This window comes from Haemorhous mexicanus, chromosome 13, assembly GCF_027477595.1.
Source record: "Haemorhous mexicanus isolate bHaeMex1 chromosome 13, bHaeMex1.pri, whole genome shotgun sequence".
In the NCBI taxonomy this organism is placed as follows: domain Eukaryota; kingdom Metazoa; phylum Chordata; class Aves; order Passeriformes; family Fringillidae; genus Haemorhous; species Haemorhous mexicanus.
In genome coordinates, this window is record NC_082353.1 from 20597674 (window position 1) to 20613807 (window position 16134).

The window sequence follows — 16134 nt, forward strand, 5'->3', positions numbered from 1 at the left end:
TTACTTTCTGGTTAAAATTCTTTTACAGTTAATGTTTAAAATGTGTATTCAAAATTGCAGCATCTTTTATAATCAAGAATATATTAAATATAGGGAGAGCACACTAATGGATTTTTTAGCACGGAATCAATTAATCTTATCTTTTTAGATATGGCCAATTTCTTCAATTGATCGAGGCAGCTGAAGTATGAAAATTAGCACAGAGATTTAATAATAATCATAGATCAAGTGCTGCTAATTTCCAGCACAAAATATTGTAATTGTCATATAAAATTACTGAAAATCAAATATCTACATGATGAGCTCTTTGCACTGAAAATAATAGTTGCTCTTTGAAAAATCCTTACAAACAAACAAAAAAAAAAAAAAAGAAAAAATCAGAAGATCACTTACAATCTCTGCAGAGGACACAGGGTTATAAAACCCACCATATTTATGCGACTTTGATTAATCAATATTTTTGAAGAGTGTTTAATTAGAATCTGGACTTGATGACCTAGGTGGTTCTTTCCAGTCCTAATTAAATAAAAAGCAAATGCTGGCAAGCATTGATTATTGGTTTTTCCTCAGGAAATGAATAACCAGCCACATGCTGCTAAAATAATAAGTCAGGAAAAAACAAACAAAACACCCCCCACAGGTTGCCTCCATTCTAGAAAACACTTCTGGTTTCTAGTTCAGGTGGAAAGGAAATATTACTGCTTGTTTCTGTTTGATTACTGTAATTTCATTAGAAAAACTGCAGAAAATTAGCACCTTATTTTATATTTCAGTCTCATTTCCTGCTTTGTTACACGTAATATACAGCAAAGCAAATCTGTCAAATGGATAATTGCCTGCTTCCACGCTTGAAGGGGTTTATTCCTAAGGGAGCAGAATTTGCTCAGCAAAAAACCCTTCAAATATCGTGTTGGCAAAGCTGTTCATGCCATAAACCCTCAGCACAACTGCTCCCATTGTATCTGTTTTAATGGGAAGTCACATCCTAAGGATGAAGCAAATTTCAGTTATTTGTCATTTATACTTATTTACATTTATACCTCGCTGATCTAATCTAAATTTGATATTTTGCAGCCACCCTAAACATTCATTTCTAAGCTTTTAGTATATCACAAAGCATTCAAATTGTGCTGTGATCCACAGGGCTCTTTTAAATCTGTGTTTCTTGAGGAAAATAAGGTGCAAGACAGGTGTGGCCTCTGTCAGGCTCTCTGTCAGCTCCCTTCAAATAATTTTTGATCCTCTCGGCCAATTTTATTAAAATTCGAACCAGACTTCAAAAATTCCATTGCTTTATGGGACTAATTATTTCCATAACTTGCTTTGCTAACCACTAAATAGATAAGAAGTATTAAATCTTGCAAATAAAAGTTTGTGTGCACAAGTTTTGGCTGTAAAATATGCAGCTCTATGTGGCAATTGAGTTTGAAAAGTTGGCTTAATTTAGATGCAACTGATCTACATAGTAATTGTGGTTTTTTTTTCATGCAAGAAATTAGGCAAAATTTTGGTTTCTATAAGGGGAAAAAAGTGGTAATGAAGACAAGCTTCTTTGTTCCACTTCTGTTTTCAGAGACAAATTATTTCTATTTTTCCAAGCAGTGGTGAGATCAATAAATCAGAAGGTCTCCCCGCTCAGAAGCCTCTCGCTGAAATGACAGCGCCTTCTCTTTTTTCTTCATCTTTTCCTCTGTGATTCACCTCCAGAAACACCCATTTGTTCAGCAAAACACAGTTCCTTCCACAGAGAATATTCAAATTTCCAAAATGTGTGTTCTGTTTTGGCTGGGGAAATGCACTTCATTTATAGTAACTAATGCCCTGAAGTTCAACCTCTTTGTTTTACAGACAACAGCACAGAAATTATTTCTGCAGTGGCATCAATCCATACGCCCATGAATTTATTTCTAGATACAGTGAATCCAAGATATTTTTGGGTTTTGTACTTTGGTCAAAGGGATTTGAAAAGAGATTGATGCAATCAGTAATTTCACAGTCCAGTGTTCTCAGTGCAAGGACAAAGCACTCCAGAGGAGGGAGCTGTCCCTTAATATCTGGAATTGGAAAGAGGGAATATGTCTTTAATGGCAAAGCTGTGAAAAAAAAATTATTTTTACTTTAGAGATGGATAAGATGATAGGAACTCTTCATCATTTTTTCATTATATATGGGGAACCTTGTTCATCATTTCAGTTTCTGTAAAAACATTAATGATTACTTTGATTAAAATATAATTGTACTTTTGCAAACCACAACAATTTAAATCATACAGAATTCAGGCTGGTTCTTTATCCACAGTATTCACAGCAGAAATTTTGTTATGGAATTAACTCTGCACTTCTTCTGGTGTCTGAATCAACTCATTGGAGAATAAAACCTGTCCTCTGCTGGAAAGATGTTATTCATTCAGGTGGTGTATTCACATATCTTGTATTTGAAAAGGACAGTTAGGGAATTTCAGGAGAAAATGGAGCTGCCAAAGAAACTGGTTTTTCACTCTTTTACCAGTACCAAGGCACTACCTCCACCTCAGTGCTGGGTTCCTCGGTGCTGCTTCACTTCTCAGCTCACGTGTGTCTGTGAGAGGTTTCATTTATCACTTAAGCAAAATTATGAGTAACTGCAGAGTCTTTTCTGCTCCATGTGTTGTGTTTGTTGACAGATGGAGCACTGTGTGGTACAGAAATGTACAGCAGCAAGGGAAAGAATTTCTCAGCTGTGTCAGAAATCAGAAGAAATCTGTAAGCCCTTCTCACTGTGTAACTCCCACAGGCCTTAAAAGAGTTTTCAGATGACTTCTGCTGGATTCAGACAATGAGAAATTAGTCTTATAAAGCAACTCAAACTTTAGCAAAGTTCCTTACAGATCTCAGCAGTAGAGGCAGGATTGTAGTGTCACTCTGTTCACGGAAGTCAAATGCATGGAACTCCTTTTGTCTCCTGAACCTTATCATGTGATTAATGTATGTGTCACAGTTAACTGCACACGTGTGTCCAGACTGGCTGTGCTATCCAAACAGGGCCTTTGGGTGCTTTAATATTCCATATCCTGCCCCTGAACCCCCCGCAAGACCCACAGCCAAACAACTGCACCTTTGCAATCCAGTTCTCCCTGGTGGAGAGAGAACTGCGATGGAAGAACACGTTCCACTGACCATAGCAAGGACATATATAGATATATATATATTGCTCTGAAAGCACCTTTGCTGCCCCAGAAGGGCCCACTGGGGCATGGACACGCAGTTGTCCTGCCCAGGGGTGCCGTGCCCCGCTGGCCCGTGGCTGGTGACAGCCCCACGCGTCCTGGGCTGAGTGACCTGTGCTGTGCCAGGTCCAGCCGATGGCACAGGACACCTCTGTCCTGCCTCTCCTCTGGATCCCTCTGCTCCCACTGCTTGTAATACTGCAGTTCGCACGTCCTTTAGTATTAAGTGGCAGACTCTTAAAAATTAGTCCTTCATCGATTTGTGGAAGCAAGTTGGTGTTAAAGCAAGGTTGTGTTTAAGTCATCATAGAATAGGTTGGGTTGGAAGGGACCTTAAAGCCCACCCAGTGCCACCCCCTACCATGGGCAGGGACACCTTCCACTATCCCAGGGCGCTCTAAGCCCCGTCCAGCCTGGCCTTGGTCACTTCCAAGGGATGGGGCAGCCCCAGCTCCTCTAGGCAGCGTGTGCCAGGCCTGCCCACCCTGCCCGGGCAGGATTATTGCCGCTGTCGCCGCCGACTGCGGGGCAGGGCTGGGGCAGGGCAGGCTGAGGGCAGGAGCGCTCTGAGGGCAGGAGCGCTCTGAGGGCAGCGCTTCCCGCGGCCTCGCTCCTCGCCGTGCGCGTGCGCGCGCTCCCCGCGCATGCGTGCGGCGGGTGCGGGCGGCGCGCGCCGGCGCGGTCCCGGCCGGGCACATCCCGATCCCGGGCAGTGCCCGCCGGAGCTCGGAGCGCTCGGAGTGGGGTCCGGCAGCCGCACGGCCACCTGCCCGCAGCCCGCGGGGGCACCGCCGCGAAGGGCAGCTCCCCGCCCAGTTTGCCGCGCCTCAGGAAGTCCCTCGGACCTGTCCGAAGTGGGGCCGCGGCCGCTCCGTCCGCTCCCCTGCGCGCCGTGTGCGGGCGAAGATGCCGAAGAAGAAGCCCGGGCCGATCCAGCTGAACCCCGCTCCTGATGGATCCGCCGTGAACGGGACCAGCTCTGCGGAGTGAGTGCCGCCGGGGCGGGGTGCGGGCCGGCCCGGGCCGGGCGCTGTCCGCGGGGTGCGGTGCTCCGAGCCCGCCCTGCCCCGCACGCCCCGGCCCGGCTGCCGCGAGCAGCGCGGGCGGGACTCCCGGGTGCCTCAGGGCGGGGGATGCTCGCCGTGCCCTCCGCGGAGTGAGGGGATGCTGCCTTCGGCAGTAAACAAACTTCTGTCACATAGGCGAGGGGAAAAAAAACTGGTGAAAAAATAGGGGGAAACTTGTATAACTCCTTTCTCCTAGTCCGTAATGGTGTCTGCTGGGTTCTCAGCTTATATAATTACCTAGTAATGCCAAATTACACGTTTGCCATGGCATATTTCATAAACGTTGTGTGTGGGAGAATTTATACTGGAACTCGCAGATTTGTAGAAAAGGTGTTTTGTTTTGTTTTGCCTCGTCCTTGGCTTTAACCCAAACAATCGTTAGTTTGAGCAGATCTGTTTGTCACTAATTGACATGTTGTGCTGGCTACGGCAGGAGCGTGTGTGGAGAAACAGCTTCGGAGCTCCTCTGTGGGCAACACAAACATGACACTGTAAATGTGGGAAGGGCTGAGCTAATCACGGGGACACTTGTGGGGGAAAAAAATAGTGAATATTGGATGGTTGCATGGTGGTGCTGGTGAAGCCTCTGTTGCACGTTTCTCACGGATGTGGGTGGGAAGGGTGGCCTCGGTCAGGCAGACACAGCCCCGGCACCGCCAAGTGATGAAATGTTACAGCAGGTTTGCATTTGAGGTTCACGGGTCAATGTTCACACCTTGATTTTCAGACAATGGTGTCGGGCTAGCCCTTCAGTGAGCTTTGAAACAAAGGTGTGTCTTGGAGGAGCAGATTCCTGCCCCTGTATGGTCAGTGCTGTCCTCTCCGGGAGATGGAAACTGAGCTGCGATGTGCTGCTGTACCACGGTGACACAGAGGATGTGAGGCAGCCTTGCAGTGACATGTGCGGCTCTTGGGCTTTAAAGTGCTCTGTGTTCATCAGTGCCACGTTTTCACACAGGCTCAGATCTCCTTTAACCACCCGAATATCTAAAAAAAAAAAAAAATCAAACAACCAAAACCAAATCGACCGCAAAAGAAATGTAACCCCAAAACCAAGCAAAAACCTCCCGAAAAATAAAAAATTCAGCATCTAGCAGCTCCAGCTGTGACATTTCTAGCAAACTCTTTTGATGATTAACTGAGCGGTGAGCTGTTTAAAAACTGTTCTTTGGCAGGAGTTACTGATTGTATCTAAGCATTATGATCTAAATATTACAGAGCTTTTGTTCTGGATTGACAGGGGGGAAAATACTGTGTTTTTATATTTGCTTGGGTAGCACTTTCCAGTCGATTTTCTCAAGGCAGTTGGGAATATGTTGATTTAGTCTTCAGGGATCTCTGTGTGTTTTAGTCTTGTTCTACAGAATAAATCTAATACACCAATCACTCGCTGCTTGTAGTACCTGATGTAAATCACTCGCTCCCAATATACTCAATATCGTACCTCTTCCCGCAAGAAATGTCATTAATTTTGAATTGCTTTTACATGTATGATACTCATTTACTTGTTGGAAGCCTTTGGAGACTCCTGGGAGTGCTGGGTCTTTTCTGCATTGATGAACTGCCTTGCTTCATTTTCTGCTCCGTGTGTTGATTTGGCTGGGGTTTGTGTGTGTGTGTCCCCAGACTTGTGATCTGTGTCACACACAGGACCTTATACCCAGCTTTTGCCAGGCTTAGAGGTGTCCAGTATTTTTAAAAGAAGTAGCTTAGTGAAAGTAAATTCAGCAGCCAGCTGTCCTATATACAGCCAGGATTAATTAAAGGTGGAAATATCCCCTCATCCTGCTAATTTTAGGCCCTCGTTGTGAAAGATTTCAAATAGCAAAGAACAGTTGCATCAGAATTTAAAAATGTTTTTGGAATTGAGTTGAAAACAGTTTTGTTTTTCATTTCCTTAATCTGTAAGGTTGTTTATTTTCCTCCCCGAGCCTGCTCTGGGTTTTTTCCCCCTTTGGTCACTGCCTGAATTCCTCAGTCAGGTGTTTGTGAGGCTGCTGTGCATGCCGTGCATCCCTGCACTGCCATATTAACACTTCCTAAAGCCCCGAGCCTGCCCTCCTGGAATTTTGGCAATGCGAGGCTCTGGTTACTGGTTACATACACAAACCTGTCCCTCTCCAAACGCCTCCCTGCTCCTCAGACATGGCAAAGCACCAAAGGAGCTCGAGGACTTGGCAGGGCAAGAAGGCAGATTCCGAGCGAGGCGATGGAATTCCTGTCTGTGAGTGCCCCAAGGACCCCCGCATCCCCAGGGAAGGGGAGGAAGTTCTTCAGGCCCGAAGGTGATTTTGGCACCGGCCCAAACGGATGTGCAGGGTCTGGGGAGCTGCGTGCTGGAATTCCAAGGCTTTCTCTCTGTCACAGGGGAAGGCTCTGTAACTCATTAATGCTTTTAGGAATGAGCACTTCTGACACCGTGACTTCCTGGCAGAAAGGAAGGGGAAAGGGAGGAAATGAAAGAAGGGGCTGGATGATTCAGGATGTCCTGCTTTGCATTTGTGTCCTGTCCTCTGTCTTCATCCTTATTTGGTGATGGGAGCTCATTGACTGGAGCAAGGGAAAGCTTATTATAGCACGTGGTGTGGGGTTTTAGGAGTATGCAGGAGGCCTGGGTCTCATGTGCCTGGCTCTTTCCTCTTTTCCTTTCTTTTTCTCTTTTTTATCCCTCTTTTTCCTGGCAAGGCAGTATAAAGGGGAGTTAGCACACTTAGAATTTAAAACCGTGTATCCCAAATATTTAAATGAAAATTTCACAATGTTTCTCTCCGACAGCAGATTTTGTTACTTGTAGCTATTACTTAACCACAACATCCTGTACCAATAATTTTTCTCGAGGGCCTTCCCAATCCCTGGCTCTGCCCAGTGGGACGATAGAGACAACTTCATGAGAGGTTTTCCTGTGCCCTGAGCTTCATTTCTGCTTTTGACACTTCCCGCGGAGCCGCGGTTGCACGGCGAGGGCCGAACCTTTCTGCTGCTCTGAGCTGCCTCAGCTCCTCAGGCTGAAACCAAGATGACACTGGCCAGCTGCAGATTTAATTTCATTCCTCGGAGCTGCACAGATATAATTGTGCAAAGCTTCTGCAGGGAAAGGAAAAAAACCCAACCGAGCAAACCTGAATGAAAATTAATTGGAGGAAAACTGTTCTGGCTGAATGTTTAGTGTCTTAATAGCCAAAAGAACCAAGAACAAATCTCCAGTTTATGGATTTATGTTCCTTTCAAACTTCTAACTCTCTGTTGCTTTCACTATCTGACAGTTTTCAACCAATTTTTGTTTCTCTGAAGCCAACCCAGCCTCAGAACGTGAAGTAGGAAAAAAAAGCAAGTTTTGAGATAATGCCACTTTCCATGTTAGAATAAGATTTTTGTTCACATGGAAAGAAAGGTTCTTCATGAAGTTCTTTAATGGCATCTTTGAAATAAAATTTAAAAAAAAATCAAAGAGAAGGGTCAAACTAACTGCTCTGAAACATGACTTTTTACCTTGTCTCAGTAAATCCAAACAACTTTCCCAGCTCTGGTGTTAAAATATAAACCTTCCAAAAGTGCCTGGCATTTGATAAAATACAAAAATAACAACAATTCTTTTTAAAAATTGAGTGCCACTGACTTTTATGTATTTTATGAGCTTTGACACGATGGGATTGAAGTGTATTTTTTTTTCAAAATCTAACTGTGCATGTGTTTTAGCAACAACTGGTGTCTCCCAAATCAAGCCTGAGCTGTGACGTCTGCAAATCTCAGATGTGAACTATCAGCTATGATCGGGAGGTTTGTGTTTAATTAGATAAAAATGAGAGCAAAAAAAAAGTAGACAACAGCTGAAAATAAATGGGCCCTTGAGAGGGATTTAAGATGCTGTCCATAGGTCTTTACCACCTTAGGAGCTGTAATTCTTTTTAAAAAAGAAAGAAAATCCAAAGCAAACTGTGAGTAGAGCCAAGTCATCAGGCACAATGTGGTTTTTCAGGGTTTTCTCTTTTTAAAGCTTTAATTATAACAAATCTATGCCTTAGAACTGTTCAAGCCAGAGAGTAATTTTGTAAAAGTGGGTGACTGCAAATTCCAGTCATAGTTTGAGTATTAATTAATCAGCCTTTTCTTATTGCTGCTGTTTATTCTGGTTAAATTGCATTTAAGGAGGTCCCTGAATGGCTGCTGCAACTCCCTGTGGTCGCTTGGCAAAGAAAAGTTTGGGGATTGTGCAGAACTGGCTTGCACTTTAGTATATATTATAAATTGCAAAGTAAACAGTTGCTTACTTATTGTGCTTCCTGCCATTTTTGTGTTTTTCAGTGCCTTCCTCAAGGGAGCTTCAGTTTGGGTTTTTGAGGAGTAGAGGGGCAGGCTGTGTCCCATCAGAGAAATGGGGGTTTGGGGCTTTGGGTTTGGGTTTTTGGGCTTTAAGTTCCCATTGTGGGCTCTTTCCCAGTGGATCCTGTTCCAAGAGGATTTGTCCTCCATGGAGTAGGTTTTTATCAGTTTCTTGGATGTGAGATTAGATAAAAGGAAGGGAAGGTTTTCACAGAGTTGTTCACTTTAATGCTGGCAGGGTCATTTCTGCCTTGCTTCCTGGGGGGATTTTTTGTTTGGGCTTTTTTTCCCTTTGGAATTCCTTGGACGTCAGGGGAGCTTTTTTGCCTGTGTGCAGTGTTCTGGAAGATTAGACCCTGGAATTTTATGACTGATCTGGTTGGATTACATTTGCATTCAACATACATGTAGAATTACTGCAAGCTTTTAAATATTAAAAAAGAAAAAAAAAAAAGAGAGAAACATTTTTTTAAATCCCCTACTAATGAAGGATTAATCAAACTTCCAAATACATGTGATATGAGAGAGTGCATTTTAAATTAAAATATACTCATGCACAGCTTTCTCTTTTAATATGCTTGAGCCTGGCATTGTCCTTCACTGAATTAGAAATACCTTTTTAATGTTACTTAAGTGCATTAATAGAACATGTAATCTGTTATAATAAAATAATGAAAAGTCAGAGCCTGCAGCACCTCATGGGCTTGTGCTGAAAAAAAATCTAAGTGTACACCAGTAGCACAGAAATTAATGAATTAAGGGGCACACTGACCTGTGCAGCTCTTGCTGGCTGTAGGCAGCTTTTTGTTGACAATTATGGATGTAGGAAGGATTTTAAGACATTTAATACTGTCTTGTTATGTTCTGACAGTCAAGTTTAAGTACAATGATGGAAATGGAGGAATACTTTAGTTTTTATGAGCTTAAAAAGCTTCAGTAGGTTTAGGGGAGTTAAAAACTGGGTGTAAAAATAATTGTTGCTGAGGAAATGTGAGGAGGATAAGTGGTGAGGGAAGTGCAGCTGTGCTCTGGATCCAGCTGCTTTTCTTGTCCTTACAGGGAGGCTGCAGAGGGCACAGAGGTGTGATTTCACAACACAGCTTGTGCAAGATCCTGCTCCTTCTGCAGAGCCTCTCCTCTCCTGGCTGAGAGCTCAGAACCCTCCAGAGGAGCCCTGAGGAGTCCTCAGAGCTCTGCCCAGCAGCACTGGGGTAGCCACAGGGTCAGCTTAGCCAGGGAAATAATCCCACTGAAAATGGGGTTTAATTTGTATTTGGGAATGAGAGCCTTGGGGCAGAATGAGACCATCACCTCCTGCCTTGGCAGGATGAGTGACAGAGCACAGGGAGATGCTGGAATTCAGAAATTGCAGCAATTCCTGAGGAGCACAGATTTTAGTGGAGTAGGCTCAGGTCTCTGTCTCAAGGGGAACAAATCTCCTGCCAGACCTTCCAGTGTTGTCTCACAGCAAGAAAAAGGGATCGAGAGGGTCTGGGTAAAGCCAACATGCAGCTGAATTATTTATTGGTGTAACAACAGTGCTGCTGCTGTTAACCTGGGAAAAGAGGTTTTGAGTTAGCACTAACTTCAAAAAACCCAAACATGAAAATTGTGGGGAATTTACATGAGGCAGGAAATCCACCAGCCACTTTTTAGAGTGGATTTTTTTAGTGTATTTTACTGTAAACAGGGAAAACATTCTGAAATGAGCTGAGGAAGGAATTTTCTATGAGGTCTGATAAACCTTTCCATCTCACCTTTAGGTAGTTTGTTCCCTTTCAATTACTGACTTCTAAATTTTCCAGTAAAAAAGCTCCTCCCCCTTTTTGCCTGTGTTACCTTTTTTACAGCTGCATTTGTTCTCCCACCATTGCCCTGGGAGTTGCCTGGGCTGTGGAAAGTCTGCAAATTCCACTGCCAAAACACAAGAATGTCTCTTGGAGGCAGAAATGTTAGCTGGCAAAAGTGAATTTTTGGGGAATTGTGTTCTTTCTTCCAAAGACTTCTTAATTTTAATTTATTTTTTTTTTTTTTGAGGAAGCAGTGTATTTCTTTTTCTAATCACTTTTGTCCCTAGAAATTAGCATTCAGATGATTCCTGCTTTGATACGTGCTCAGCATTACTCAGACAAAACCGTGGTTACACTTTGGAGCAGAAGTGCAGGGGCACACCTTGGGCCAGGCTCATTCAGTGCTCAGCATCTCTTGGCAAACATCTGTGGAGGAGCCTTTGTCATCCTGAGTCCTGTCTGGGCAGGAGGAAGGTGGATTCCAGCAGAACTCCTCCCTGCTGACACCTCAGGATGGGATTTCCACCTGGATCCAGCCTCATCCATCAGGTGGAGTCCATAACAAGGGACACAAAAAAAAAAAGCAGATTGTTTTCCTTTGCATCCCTAGCACCAGGATGGAGATATTCCAACAGTGTGGGATTCTTTGGATGAACAAGAATGTTTTTTAAAACCTCCTTATGGGTTTTTATAACAGACCCTTGAAAGTTCCTGGCAGCTCTTCCCCCTTCCTTGCAGGGTTTTGTACAACTCAGCATTGTTCTGTGCTTTTCCAGAACTTTTTTTCAGAGTGGTGGGAAGATGAGTCAGCAGATTGCAGAACACATTCTTTTGGGAAAAAAAAAATGTTCTCTTTGGATATAGATATGTGAATATTTCTGTATGTATTGGTACACTCCATTCATATATTAGGTAAAAGTTATTAATTTCTTTTGCTAAATGGCTGTGCTGACAAATGTTCAGTGTTATGCAATCCATCCATCTGAAATACAGGCAAACCTTCCAATTCCTGGCTTTCTCAGAATCCCAGTTATGGGGTTTTGGGTCTGTTTTCAGGCAGTTTCTTTTCCTGGTCCCTGGTGTGGTCTCTGTGGCTCTGGATGGAGTTTGTCCTGCTGTGCTCCAGGCTCAGCCCTTGCACAGAGGAGTCTCAATTCTAATCCTGGCCTAATTCAGGGGCCTTGAAAACTGATCCTGTAACTTCATCTTTTTTATTATTGTAGTGGCCCTCAAAGGCTGTGTAGCTGCCACATGGGAGAGTTGGGAAGATACTGTTACTGTAACTATTGCTGTGCTCATCCTTTGGTTTTGTCATTTTATTTAACTCCTAATTCAGAGACATAAAACAATGACAGTGCAGGCCTCGGGTAAATATATGTGTCAGCTGATGATCAGAATTTATAATTCTGTGTATCCTCTGTGTTGTGCTTTAAATATCCAATCAATAAGTTCATTTTTCTGTCCATAAGGAAATTTTAATTGCCCTGTGCTTCCTTTATCCTGATAATGTGTAGTGTTGGCTGGGAAAAATCATGCAGAGACATGAAAGGGAGATGGAGAGCTTGGATTTCCGAAGATTTGGCTGTAGAATTTCTTAACCTGAGATTACAGAGTTGATTTAGGGCAAATTTTGAATGCAATGGTAAGTCCTGAGGAAGGCTCTTAACTCAGAAAAAAACCCAAACTCCCTCTCTGTGGCATTGGTTAGAGAGCTCAAATGCCAAAGGGGTGCCTGAGCCAGCAGCTCCTGCTGCCCCTCAGGATGAGGGGCTGGAACACCAGGAGATGGGACCAGCTGCAAAAACCCTGGAGGGAAGAGGCACCCAGGGCTCCAGTCTGGACCCTCTGCCTTTCCTGGGCTCTGCCTTCAGCCCACATGTGCTGGGTGATGGGCTTGGGCTCAGGGGAGGAGAATGGGATGATGGTGAGCTCAGGAGAAAGAGGAGGAGGCTTAAAGCAAAGATTCCCAGCCTAGAGGGAGGTTTGGAAGTTCAGCTGTCCACTTGGCTGGAGACTCAACAGGAGATTTGAAGTTGTGTCTGCTTTCTTCTTTAAAACTCATGCCTTTCAGCCTTAGAAAAATGAGAATTTACATTAAATTAGGGCTAGCAGGATACTCTTCTGGACAGAGCAGTGCTTTTCTAATGGTTTTGTTTTGCATGCCTTTTACTGAGAAATAGATTTTCATCAAATGTCTGCCTCCTTTTTTTTTTCTGGCAGTATTAAACCTCACTCTATGCCATGCAGTGTCACTGTGATGTGGAAGTGGATGGAATTTTGGATATTAGGGAAAAATCCTTCCCTGGGAGGGCGGGCAGGCCCTGGCACAGGGTGCCCAGAGCAGCTGGGGCTGCCCCTGGATCCCTGGAATGCCCAAGGCCAGGCTGGGCAGGGCTTGGAGCAGCCTGGGGCAGTGGAAGGTGTCCCTGCCATGGCAGGGCTGGGACAAGATGAGCTTTAAGGATGTTCAGAGGATAAATTCACCTACAAATCCCATCTACGTACAAGGGAAAATTTTTAGGATCCTCTAACACATTGCAAGGATTGAAAATCAACGAGGGTTGAAAACCAGTGTATTTTTCCAAAGCAGACTCATTGCATTTATAGGGAATTTGGATTTTTTTTAGTTGATGCTCTGACTGCAAGTTTTATGAGGCTGCACTGGAGTTAACCCAGACAGACACCTGTGCTCTAAGCTGGAGGACTTTTGGAATTACATTTATCTTCCATGTTATTCTGTGACCTGCTCTTTGCTAAAGGAAAAGTTTAATAAGAGTTTGTCTTGTTGCCCGGGTTTGGCAGAGTCACACAACATAGTAGTCTGTCTTCTCAAAACCACAGAATGTCTTCATGTTCCTAACACTTAATTTCAGCTCCCTGATTGAGGTTGTTCATGGAAATTATGTAGTGAACTGCCTACTTTCTTCTCTAAACTGACAGTTGTGTGGGCTTGGGGAAAGCATTAATGTCACTGTTCTGGAAAACAACCCCCAAGCTTTGTATCCTCATGCGACAGGAGATCTGAAAGTGAAAGTACTTCTTGACGCTTTCACTCATGCTAATTGTTCAGCTTGCAGCACTGATAGTAATGCCTTTGAACAGATATTTGACAAATTGCTGGTAAAGGCTCTCAGATTTTTTTCCTTTTTCCCCTGCCACATTTTTTTCTTCTCTCTCTGAAGCAGGCTTTAGAGTTGAGTAACAGCTTCACTGTAGCCTTTAGGGTTGAGTGTATGATTAACTTAGCACTAACATGAATTAAAAAAAAAAAAGCTCCCGGGGATTTGGAGTACTAGTATTAATTAAGGACTTATTTTCTGGTTTTTGTTATGCCATTATGTGCTAGCAGCCTACAAGCAGCATTTCTCTTCCTGTTACTGCTTCCAGGAGAACAAGTGTGTTCTGAAATGTCCATGCATCTCCTCCAGGAGTGCTTTCCTCAGTGCTGAGGTGGCTGTTCCCAAAGCCAGGAGCTGAGAATCTCCCCTTGCCTTCTGTGCATCTCTGGGTGCTGAGTGCTCTCACTGCACAGTCTGTGGCTCCTCCCTGCCCAGCCAGCAGTAGGAGACACAGCTTTGGTTCTTGCTGCATTCTCTTCCAACTTGGGAGGTCACTGAAGTGCAGGGGAGGATGCTGCACTGTCAGAACACTTCCTTGAGCACAGAAGGGAAGAAGCAATGGGAGCTAATAGGGAAGATCCTCCCTGACCAAATGTGGGTGCAGAGGATTCCTCCTCTAGGGCACCTGGTACCTCATGCTGCCCTTGGGAGACAGGAAGAAACAACCAGCTTTCCCTGCCCAGAATGTGTATTTTTTTTGAACTTTCCATTTGGTCAGGAAGGGAGAGATCTCACAATAATTGTGAGGACACAGCACTGAGTGCAGAGGTTCTGTCTGCTGGCTGTGCAGGGTGTTTCCCCTTCTGCCAGCAGAGCAGGAAGGTGTTTACTGCTGGTGTTCTGTGGGATTCCTCTGTCTCCTTCCCAAATGGAGGAAGCAGCTCTGACCTCCCCGTGGCTTCATCCCAAGGATCACCCTGGGAGAGCTGGATCCCATCCCTGGTGCAGTTTAGAGTGTGCTTGGCTCCCAGACTGCTAGCAATAAATGAGATGATCACCTCTTGCTTCAGAGTAGGGCTTGGCACTGTGGAGTCCTGAGCTGATTTGATGATTTCCTGCTTTGATGGATCCCTGGCAAAGCCATGGTGCCTTGACAGTGAAAAACACAACCCCAAGACTGCAGCAGGTAATGGGGATGAATTTTAATAGGAATCTTTGTCTCTGAATAAAAGTTTTATACAAGATTAAGTGACTCCCAGTGCTCTTTCTGGAGGCAGACAGTTGCACAGTAGCATGTTGCTATTTTAGCTGCCAAAGTTCCTGAACATTTTTGTGGTGCCTGGTGATGAACTGTCTAAAGTATTCTCTCTTCTGTATTCTGGATGTGCTGGTTTCATTCAGTTTGTAAAACTTCCTGTGTAATGATTTACTTTTCCACCTGTTTCTCTGTGCTTTGGAACTTGCTGTGATGTTTTTACCTGGGGAGGGGCCAGGTGACAGTCCCAGCTAGCAGTCAGGGGAGTGTTCTTACAGTAGTTGGAGTTAAAAAACTGAAATTTCCAAAGTCCTACGTCCTGGAAACACTCTGAGTAGGTTACACCACCAATTTAGATGACAAAAATACACCTTCTGTTTACCTATCTGCATTTTAAATTGATTATTGTCCAGTCCTTCCAGCAAAGAGCCAGAATGAAAAAAATCAATTCTTTCCTGATGGCTGACATTCAGTTATTATAGTTCTGTTCTTTTCATAAAGCTAACTGGAGATGTTGGTAGTTACTGGTCCTGAAAATCTGAGAACTTCCTTGCTCATCACTGCAAGTAATGAAATTAGAGCTTAGAACATTCTGGTGATTTTACTGGTGGCCACACCTGGTGGGGAAACCTGAGGTGCTGAAATTCATGAGATCAATACTTTCCCAACTGGGAGAGCCTTTGGAACCTCTTGACTTGTATTCAAGCAGGGACCCCAGCAATAATTCATAATTTCAAGCAAGGAAATGCCTGCTTTAAGTGAATGCCCAGTTTATTTAGATTGAAGCAGGCAACTTATATTTTAAAAATAGCTTTATCCAGACAAACATTAGACTAAATAGATAAGTGCTATCCTAGCAAGTGTTTTTGTTCCTAAAGCATCAGCAGGACAGTTGTTTGTTCCCTCACACCAGCAGTCTGTCTGCTCCAAGTCATGTGCTCAAGCATCTCTGTGTTCTCTCCAAAGCCAAAAACCCCCTTCTGCCTGAGAGAAAAACTGAATAGTTGTTTTCTTCAGAGCACAGCAAGGAAAGCCTTGTTGCATCCTGTTTCTGTGTCTCTAGTTTGTTTTGTTTTTTTTTAATTCCAAATGGACAACCCTGCCTTATTCAGCAATCCTTAAAAATGACAGCAAGTTTCTTCTCAAAACCTGTAAATTATAATGAAGATTTGAGTTCTGCCTTCTCACAACAGTAATTTTCCAGGGTAAAACATGGAGTTTGTGGCCAGCATTGATTGTTTTGGAGTTGATTGCAGGAAAGTGAGGGGTGCTTGACTTTGCCTCAGCTTTTCTCCTGTGCTCATGGTGTAGGAAGAGCTGGTTCAGCTGTGTTCTAGGAAAGACACATCTCACTTTGACTTCAGCCTGGAATTTGTTTGCTTCACTGGGCACATTTGATGGGGAAAAAATAATCCAGGGATTAATCATTCAGTTATGC

General features: G+C 43.9%; 1 protein-coding gene across 2 annotated transcripts in view; it reads left to right on the forward strand.

Annotated features, from left to right (window-relative positions):
• Positions 1-3871: 3871 nt before the first annotated feature.
• MAP2K1 (mitogen-activated protein kinase kinase 1) overlaps positions 3872-16134 on the forward strand; it is a 33810-nt gene continuing 21547 nt past the window's right edge. The window contains exon 1 of one of the 2 annotated variants that reach the window (XM_059858714.1): positions 3872-4191. In XM_059858714.1, the coding sequence (XP_059714697.1) occupies positions 4112-4191 (80 nt within the window). In that variant the 5' untranslated portion in view covers positions 3872-4111. The remainder of the gene's footprint in view (positions 4192-16134) is intronic. The other variant, XM_059858715.1, reaches the window with a different exon arrangement.